At 44.3% G+C, this 10,469-nt stretch overlaps 1 protein-coding gene across 1 annotated transcript; it reads left to right on the top strand.

Annotated features, from left to right (window-relative positions):
* Window positions 1-3,869: 3,869 nt before the first annotated feature.
* On the top strand, window positions 3,870-7,166 carry LOC121931560 (potassium voltage-gated channel subfamily A member 5-like). Its single transcript, XM_042469465.1, has one exon. It carries the CDS (start codon window positions 4,099-4,101, stop codon window positions 6,016-6,018), a length of 1,920 nt encoding a protein of 639 aa, XP_042325399.1. The 5' UTR covers window positions 3,870-4,098; the 3' UTR covers window positions 6,019-7,166.
* Window positions 7,167-10,469: the final 3,303 nt, after the last annotated feature.

The following is a 10,469-nucleotide window of genomic DNA, read 5'->3' on the forward strand; positions in this document are numbered from 1 at the left end:
TACTCCTCAAGGATGCAAACCAGGATATAAATATCCACCCCATACATGGCCAGTTCACTGCTACACTGTGCTATGCTGTGCTAAACCAGAACTCCATTTTGTATAGTCCTCAGACTCAGACTCTGCCTGAGCCACTCCTCTGTCTTCTGTGGACCCCTCTTCAGAAGTAATTATCACCCCTCCTAATTCCCAGTTTCTCACTATCCAGCACTTCACATCTTTCTTTCTGATAGCCTTGTATGGTTCTTAAAGTTGCATTAGATTTGAGTGTTTGTGTGCACCTCTGCACATTTCTTTTTTTTAAAAAACTCTTTTATTCATTGAAACTGGAGTCTGTTACACGGGCCTATGGGTCCCTGGGGGTGCCCCAATATTTGATATCAAAAATAATAATGCACATGGGCCAAGTGACATCCCTATGACCCCACTGTGAAAGCCATGAGTTTAAAGGCATATTCCAGCATGCAGGCCAGCAAACAGGAGTTGCTTCAGCCTCTGGCCTGATTAAACCAGTCACCCCAATGAGGTAAGGAGACTGTAGACAAAGACGATGGCAAGGGAGCTGATAAGAAGGCTCTGGGACAAATAAAGCTTTAGAGATATTGTGCACAAATCCCATTTGTTTTACAGAATGCACATCTATCACCCTGCTTCCAATTCAGTTTCAGCTCATTGTTCCAGACCAAAAAAACTATGTGTGGAGATGGCAGAGAGGGTAAAGCCTGGGCCACCCTTCCCACACTGCCATCTGGGTGGGCCAAGAGGGGGGTCACTCACTGGGTGTCACCTGGTGTAGCCTGCATCCCCCACACCACTCTAGTGATGCCACTGCTCCCATCCAAGTACTAACCAGGGCTGGCCTTGTTTAGTTTCCAAGATCAGATGAAATCTGGTGCCTTTAGGGTACTCAAGCCCTCAGCATCATCTTAGGACGGCATAAGTGGGCCCTTGGTTCCAAAATTCATGGATGCTCAAGACTCGTTAAATACAGCAATGCCTCTTATATAAAATAGCAAAATAAAGGTTTGCTTTGTGGAATTTATATGTTTTTTAAAAATATTTTCAAGCTGTGGTTTCTAGACTCCATGGATATGGAGAGCCAGCTGTATTGCCTGAAAAGAAACCAGTTCTGTTTACCTAGTACTGCTGAATATTTTTGTCTGTTCTCTGTAAATGAGGATTTAAGGTTGCAGTGAGTATCTGCCAGTCTCCCTCTCTACAAAATCCTTTTAAAGAATAATCCATGAATGGGGCCAGAGCACTGTAATCTTTAGGCCGTATGTGTGTGTTATATGGAGAGAGGAATGTCTATTAGAGTATTACAAGAGGAGGGAAGCAGTAATGCTGGCTTTAGTTGTTCTAGCCCATTTCTCTTTAAAATTCACAGGGCGTTGGAAGTGGAGGGGGGGGGCGCTATTAAATTCCACACACTATTCACATTCAGTACAACAGAACATACATATGAGTATTAATATGCACAGAATTTATTGGGTGCAAAAGTATTTCAGTCATTTGGTCTTTTATTTCTGAGTGCCTATGCCATTCAAAACAAAGTCATTCTGTAGGTTAAAATCTTTGAATCCATTTTTGAGACTGTTTCACTGGCTTTTTGCAAACTGTTTTAATTCCAAAAATTGTTTCCAGGTTATTACATAAGTAATAAGAACAATTTTGAAACTGACTGTCCTACCCTGAAAACATCCCTTTGTTCTCATGAGTGTTACAAAGACTCTGTTGTCTTTATAAATAAGAAATTAGAATAATAGAATCATAGAATTGTAGAGTTGGAAGAGACCACAAGGGCCATACAGTCCAACCCCCCTGCCATGCAGGAACTCTCAGTCAAAGCATACCCAACAGATGGCCATCCAGCCTCTGTCTAAGGAAGAAGCCTCCAATACAGTCCGAAAAACTGTGTTCCACTGTCGAACAGCCCTTACTGTCAGGACATTCCTCCTAATGTTGAGGTGGAATCTCTTTTCCTGTTCTCTGGAGCAGCAGAAAACAAGCTTGCTCCTTCCTCAGTATCACCTCTTAACCTTTTCTCCTCCAGGCTAAACATCCCTAGCTTCCTAAAGTGTTCCTCATAAGGCATGGTTTCCAGACCCTTCACCATTTTAATTGCCCTCCTTTGAACACGCTCCAGTTTCTCAATGTCCTTTTTGAATTGTGGTGCCCAGAACTGGACACAATATTCCAGGTGGGGCCTGACCAAAGCAGAATACAGTGGCACTATTACGTCTCTTGATCTAGACATTATACTTTTATTGATGCAGCCTAAAATTGCATTGGCCTTTTTAGCTGCTGCATTACACTGTTGACTCATGTTCAACTTGTGACCTACTTGGGCACCTAGATCCCTTTCACATGTAGTTTCATTCAGCCAGGTTTCCCCCATTCTATATCTATGCATTTTGTTTTTCTGCCCTAAGTGCAGTACCTTACATTTTTCTGTGTTGAAAGCTTTGGCCCTGCTTTCTAGTCTATTAAGGTCATTTTGAATTTTGATCCTGTCCTCTGGGGTGTTAGCTACTCCCACTAGTTTGGTGTTATCTGCAAATCTGATAAACATGCCCCCAATTTTGTCCTCCAAGTCATTGATAAAGATGTTGAATAGCACTGGGCCCAGGACAGACCCCTGTAGGATCCCACTGGTCACTTCTCTCCAGGATGAAAAGGAGCCATTGTTGAGCACCCTTTGGGTTCAGCTGGTCAACCAGTTACAAATCCATGTAACAGTTACCTTGTCTTTATAAACATCGTCCCCTCTGAGTCCCACAGGCAGAAGCAATGTACACATGCAATAGAAGAGTGAAACCTTAGTTCTTTTTATGCATCATTTTGCCCTATTTGTGCAACTCTGAAACCTGTGAAATAAAATTTGTCAATCAAAGGCATTGCTGCCAATAAATTGGATTGAAAGCAGTCCAGTTCTTTCATCAAAGACTTTGTTGTAGCTTCTGTCCAGGTTCCAGCTTCAGTGCACTTCAACTGTATCCTTCTCTGTGATATTTTAGTCCAATCCAACAGGTTGTATTGTCTGTGTGTAAGGCCTCTTTTGGGAAACCCTCAGGCAAGCTACAGTCTCTCAAGTACCCCATGCCCTGGAGCCAAGAATGTTAAGATACTATGCATGATTATGGTAAAGATTACTGTGATCATATACAGTATGTGAAAAACTCTAAAAATTATTATTATTATTAATAATAATAGTATCCTATGTGAATCTGTACCTTCAAGTTTGCTTATTTCCAAATATCTGGCTGTTCCCTTCATCTCCTGTTTCTTTTTTGCTGCAAATCTATTGGGAAACCCCTGGCGGGAGCTCCTTCGTGTAAAGGACCCTCCTCTCCTCCTTCCCTCCCGAGAAGAGGAGCTATCACAAGGGAACAGTAATAATCGCGTGTGTTATTCTTAGGAACCTTTAATCTCCTCCCTTTGCTCGTGTTGGAGAAAGGCAGAACCAGCCTCTTTCTTTCTCAGCTGCCTTCCTTCTTCCATCTCTTAGCTTCCACCTTTCCGAATACGTTCTCTCTGCTGCGGATGATGCCACACACAAACCGATGGATGGGCATGGACTACAAAACATCTGCTTGCAAGAAAACGTACAGAAGGGGAGCGATGGATGCCAGGCGTCCGATCCTCTGGTAGTTGGCAGAGATGCTAAGCCCTTTCCCCGAGGGAGGAAGGAAACGTCCAGGCGTGCCCCCGGCCCCCTCCTCCGCCGAGATCGCCTTCTCCTTCGCAGCAGCCGGGGAGGGGGAGGGCTTTTGCTTAGAACAAGGGGGGGGAGGGAGGGAGGGAAGGAGGGGAGGCTGAGCCCCGCTAAGGGCTGGAGCGCAGGGATTTGCCAAGGCAGCCAGGCGGAGAGGGAGGAGGGGGGAGAGAGCAGCCAGGCAACAGCCTCCCTTTCCCCCCCGAGAGCGCGCGAGAGAAGAGGCTCTTCTGACGTCAGGGAGAGGCACGCGGACCATCGGCTCCCTCTGCTCCGGGTCCCCCCCGTCTGCCCTCCGCCGGAGCTGAGGAACTGCCTCCCCGGAAAGGCAGCAGAAGCCGCGGGGGAAGAGCGCAGCATGCGGGCCGCCCCCGCTGCTCCCCATGGAGCTGGCTCTGGTCACCCTGGAGAACGGAGGCGCCAGGGCCCTTAAAGGAGGCGAGGATGGCTCCCCTGGCGGAGAGCGGGCTGCCCGGCTCAGCAGGGGAGACCTCCTCCTGCTCCAGGTGCCCCCCGCGGCGGCGGCGCCTTGGCTGAGCGAGGGCTGCTCTTCCAAGGAGGGCTGCCCGCAGGCCAAGCAACTCAAGCAGCCCCAAGCGCCCTCCGCCGGGAGCTCCAGGGGCCGCCTCCCGCGCAAAGAAGAGCTGTCGCCGGGGCTGCCACCGCCGCCGCCGCCGCCGGCTGCCCGTCCCGGGGATTGGGAGGGGAGGATGCTGGCGGCGGAGGAAGGCGGGCACCGCTTGGGGATGGCCATGGCCGAGGAGGAGGAGGAGGCCTGGCCGGGCAGAGCCCCTTCGCCCCCCTCCTCCTCCCTCTGCTCGGAGGCTGGGGTCGGGGAGGGCGCCCTGTACAGCCAGCAGCGGGTCCTCATCAACATCTCGGGCCTCCGCTTCGAGACCCAGCTGGGCACCCTCAGCCAGTTCCCAGACACCCTGCTGGGCGACCCCGAGAAGCGCATGCGGTACTTCGACCCCCTGCGCAACGAGTACTTCTTCGACCGCAACAGGCCCAGCTTTGACGGCATCCTCTACTTCTATCAGTCCGGGGGCAAGCTCCGGCGCCCGGTCAATGTCTCCATTGACGTCTTCGCGGATGAAATCCGTTTCTATCAGCTGGGCGAGGAGGCCATGGAGAGGTTTCGAGAGGATGAAGGCTTCATCAAGGAGGAGGAGAAGCCGCTGCCTGTCAATGAGTTCCAGCGTCAGGTCTGGCTTATCTTCGAATACCCGGAAAGCTCCAGTTCCGCCCGAGGCATCGCCATCGTCTCCGTGCTGGTCATCCTCATTTCCATCATTACCTTCTGCCTGGAAACTTTGCCCGAGTTCCGAGATGAGCGGGAGCTGCAGGTGCCCCTCCTCCTCCTCCCCCTGAACGGCACTCCTCCCCCCGGCCTCCCCCGGCAGCAGCCTCCCAGCACTCTGAGTGACCCCTTCTTCATCATCGAGACCACCTGTGTCATTTGGTTCACCTTTGAATTGCTGGTGCGATTCTTTGCCTGCCCCAGCAAGCCTGAGTTCTCCAGGAACATCATGAACATCATTGACATTGTCGCCATTATCCCTTATTTCATCACCCTGGGTACCGAACTGGCTCAGGAGCAACAGGAGAAGGAGCAACCAGGAAGCACCAGCAATGGAGGCCAACAGCAAGCCATGTCTTTGGCGATCCTGAGAGTTATCCGCCTGGTCAGGGTTTTCAGGATCTTCAAGCTTTCTAGACATTCCAAAGGGCTACAAATTTTAGGACAGACTTTGAAAGCTAGCATGAGGGAACTAGGTCTGCTCATTTTCTTCCTTTTCATTGGAGTGATTCTCTTCTCCAGTGCTGTGTATTTTGCTGAGGCTGATGACCCTGAATCACATTTCTCTAGCATCCCCGATGCCTTCTGGTGGGCTGTGGTCACCATGACAACAGTGGGTTATGGCGATATGAGGCCTGTCACTGTAGGGGGCAAGATTGTGGGCTCCTTGTGCGCCATTGCTGGCGTTCTCACCATTGCCCTTCCTGTCCCAGTTATTGTGTCCAACTTCAACTATTTTTACCACCGAGAAACTGACCATGAGGAGCAAGCCATCCTCACGGATGAGTCCAGTGGTGCTCCAGGCAACTCAGCTATGGACCTAAAGAGACAAGGCAGTAGAAACTCATTGGACAAATCTGTTGTGCACTTGGAGAATGCTGAGGGGATCAACAATGTGACGAGATCTAAAGAGAAGACCAGTATCAAAGCTAAAAGCAGTGTAGATCTCAGAAGATCTCTCTATGCACTCTGCCTGGATACTAACAGGGAAACAGACTTGTAAAACAAATGAAAGAAAAATAGAGTAATCTTGGTGAAGTTGTTTGGCATATTTATTTTTAAATATCTCCCGGAAATACGAATTTGTGTTGTTGCTGGGTTTTTCTCTTTGTTTGTTTTAAATGTTCTTTCTTTTACATGACTATAAGAGTGTGGCCTATTTATTAAACCAGCGAAGAGTAAGCTGAACACCTCCCATGATCTAGGAGGCTTTTAAAGCCATTAACAAAACCGTTGTTGCTTGCAGATAATTTATTATAGAAAAAAAGTGGTTTCTAAGCATCCGATTTGTATGACAATCCTCTTATCCAAACCCTCTTTCTTGTGGAAAGAAAACAAAATCTTTGTTCGTACTGTACTTTGAAGTTGAAATACTTCTGTTTTGAATATGTGTGATTATATTTATAAATGAAAAAGAGCACTTTTCAGATATAGGAATTTATGAAACCTCCAGGAACATTTCACTAAAGCATTCCCCATGTTTAAGTGCAAAAAGTGGTTTTCTCTTGTATGAAGTGAATGTGGTATGTTCAACCTTCTAGCAGAAAAACATTGTGTTTACACAGTTGGTTTTTATCATCTTGGTAAAATCCATCTTTTTTTCTCAATAAATATATTTAATACTATTTCATATTTCTAGTAATCCAATGATGTGTTCTTTATCCCAGAAAATCTTTTTGGAAGGTTTATATTGTCAGTATTTTATAAGTGGCAGTTTTCAAGTATTTCTTTTTTAAAGTAAATAATTGTTAATGATTGTGTTAGATTCACATGCACAATAGTTCAAAGGTACTAAAAGGAATCAAAACATGCAAACAAGCATGTTCCGGAACTCTGAACCCAGGTTGCATAATCCCATTTACAAACTTGAGTAGCTGGCTCACTGTTTTTAACAATAATACTTCATCAATGGATACCTTTGAAGGAATCTAATGAAGAAGGCTACTGAAATAATACCAATTAAATAGAGTTCTTTTGGCTCACATTCTAGACTAAATAGTGGAGCAGAGAAACTGACTTTTGGCCTTACTTAGAAATAAGTTGATGGACCTTTGCTCTACAGATATTGCTGAAGGATAATGGCAGAACAACCTTCATCAAATTTAGTACTCTTAGGCCTGTTCCAGACTGCCAAAATAAAGCTGCTTCAGGTCTCTTTGGAGGTATGCTATTTAAATGATGCATGCATCCAAAGAATCCGGAAGCTGCACCAAAGCTGCCCTCCAGTGCTTAGGAATGGAGTGTGGCTTTGGCGCGACCTCCGGACTCTTAGGACCCATGCATCACTTAAATAGCATACCTCCAAAGAGACCTGAAGCAGCTCTATTTTGGCAATCTGTAACAGGCCTTAGTGTACAGCTACAAAAATTAAAGCTTCAGTGATATCACCTAGATAATGCAATCAAAGAGTCCCTCCTCAGCAGCATTGTTCCACTGCCACAAAGTACTCTGCTCTTTGCTTCTGTATGTGTTTCCCCCTACTTTTTGCTGAATTCCTGTTACTTCATCAATGGAGGTTTCAGTCTGTTGTCATTTATGGTGGTGTGACACAACTCACAGAAGAGAATCAGCACTCAAGGTTAATAGATCTAATCAGTAGATCTAATTCAATATCAATAGTCTTCTTAATTCACGTATGCTGTAGCATTTCTTGAATTTCTATAAAGTGTAACTTAAACTGAGATACCTTTAAATTACTTTTGGCACAATAAAGGCACAATCATGGTTTCAGAGGCAAAAAATTACCTTCTGTTGAACAGATAACCTACAGAGGTGATCTGTCATTACAGTAGAATCACAGAATCATAGAGTAAGTCCCATCTATGTCTGCATGTGTGCCTTCAAGTTGACTTATGGTGACCCCATGAATTTCATAGGGTTTTCTTAGGCAAGGAATGCTCAGAGGTGGTTTTACCAATTCTTTCCTCTGGGATATAGTCTATAGCACTTGGTTTTTGTTGGCAGTTTCCCATCCAAGTACTAACTGGAGCTGACCCTGTTTAGCTTCCAAGATCAGACAGATCTGGTGTTCAGCATAATCAAGTAATAATGTTTTTCTTGGACTGTGGGTATTGCAACTTCTTGCATATGGAAAAACTGCATGTCAGATGGAAGATGAAGAGAAAATGCATTTAATAATAATAATAATAATAATAATAATAATAATAATAATAGGATTTATTTATATGCTGCCCAATCACTGGGAATCCGGGCGGTTTACAACAGAGGGGATAATAGACAGTTCCCTGTCCTCAGGCTTACAATTTAAAAAGACATGACACAAAAGGAGAAGGGAATGGTGAAAGCGGGAGGGGATCAGGTCCAGCAGTTCTTCTCTCCCTCTGAGGCCTGGACCAAGGCAGATGGACTGCTGGTTCTATAAGTTCTACAAGTTGCCTCTCAGTTTTGGATTCTGGTATGCTTTTTACCCCTCACTCCTGGAAGAAAGTAATGGACAATTGGCCTAAAGTCAGAACTATAAATAAGCTTAGCACCATGTAGTACCATTATTATTCTTATACACAATTTTTTAATATTACAATTGCTAGCACTGATACCAAATTTAAGGATAAGGTGGAACTTTATCCCTGCTAGATTTTTTTAAATTGTTGTTGTTGTTGTTGTTTGCCTTTGATGATTTCTGATTTATAGCAATGGTAAGGTGAACCTATTACAGGATTTTCTTGTCAAAATTTGTTCCAAAGGTTTTTTCCTTTGCCTTTCTCTGAGGGTGAGAGAGTGTGACTTGCCCAAGCCCATCAAGTGGGTTTCCATGGCTTGTTGGAGATCTGACTCTTGGTCTCTAGAGTTGTAATCCAACAGTCAAACAACTGCACCATACTGGCTCTTGAAAAAAAAGATACCCAAATGTTCCCTAAAATAAGCTGTGACAATAAGGATTTTTGTCAGGGTCGATGTGTGAAGAGAAAAGTTTAAGAGTCCATCTGTTGTGTTTAATAACTCAATAATGTCTGCAAATGTGCTTCTGATACAAGTTACTAATCTTAAATTATGATGGAGGGGGGTTTCAAGCCCATTTGCACATGTATCCCACAGGTTGAGTCTTCCCTATCTAAGATTCCAAAATCCTCCAAAAACCAAAACTCTTTTAATTAGTGGCTGAGATAGTGACACCTTTGCTTTCTCATGTTTCAATGTACAAAAAATTTGTTTCATACATAAAAATATTTTAAAATATTGTATAAAATTTTTTGTTAACTGCCCTTGAGTCAACCTTAACTCAGCCTCAACTTGTGGCAATCCTGTGTGCGAGACATGTCCAAGCCCCCCCTATCCTCCACTTCTCTGCTTATGTCTTGCAAATTCAGGCTTGTGACCCCTCTGACTGAATCTATCCAGCTGGTGTATGGTCTTCCTCTGTTTCTACTACCTTATACCTTTCCTAGCATTACTGGTTTTTCTAATGAATCTCATGATGTGGACAAAGTACGACAGCCTTAATTTGATCATTTTCGCTTTCAGAGAGAGTGCAGATTTAATGGGTCAATGACCCATTTATTTGTTTTGTCCATGGCACCCTCAGCACATTTCTCCTGCACCACATCTCAAAGGTGTTGCTTTTCTTCTTACCTGCTTTCTTCACTGTCCAGCTCTCTCATCCATACATGGTGATGGGGAACACTATGGCTTGCACAATTCTAACTTTGGTGCACAGTTGTATATCTTTATTCTTTAAGATATTTTCTAGTTCTTTCATCTCTGCCTTTTCCATTCCCAGTCTTCTTCTTATTTCTTGACTGCAGTCTCAGTTCTGAACAATGTTTGATCCAAGTTATGGGAACTCTATTTTGATTTCCTCGTTGTCTAGTCTTAATTGCTGTAGATCCTCCATGGTCATAATTTTTGCTTTCTTAATGTTCATCATTAAGCCTGCCTTTGCACTTTCTTCTTTGAATTTCCTTAGTCATTGTTCCAAGTCTTTTCCAAGTTTCTGCTAGTAGCACAGTGTCATCTACGTATCTTAGACTGGTGGTGTTCCTTCCTCCTACCCTCCTTCTTCTGAGTTTATTCCTGCTCTTCATATGTTGTTTTCTAAGTAGAGTGATAAAAGGCATTGTTGCCAAATCTTCTTGCCAACTGGGAACCATTCTGTTTCTAAGATTACCTTCAGTGTATATATGTAAGGTGAATATGAAACATAAATGCATTTTGTGTTTAGACTTGGGTCCCCTCTCCAAGATATCTCATTATGTATGTAAATGTAAATACAGATATTCCAAAATAAAAAAAAATTCCAAATCCCAAACCACTTCTTGTTCCAAGTATTTCTGATAAGGGATATTCAACCTGTAATTGATAATGAACTAAACGAACCACCTTCTGCTATGTTTTCATGGCTGGTCACATGAAAGCAATTCTTTAAAACCCAAAGCAACCATGCAAGTACCTGTTACAAGCTTGAAAGTCGTATTGGAGAGGGAGGATAGAAATAAA

The sequence above is a fragment of the Sceloporus undulatus genome, chromosome 5 (assembly GCF_019175285.1).
Source record: "Sceloporus undulatus isolate JIND9_A2432 ecotype Alabama chromosome 5, SceUnd_v1.1, whole genome shotgun sequence".
NCBI lineage: Eukaryota > Metazoa > Chordata > Lepidosauria > Squamata > Phrynosomatidae > Sceloporus > Sceloporus undulatus.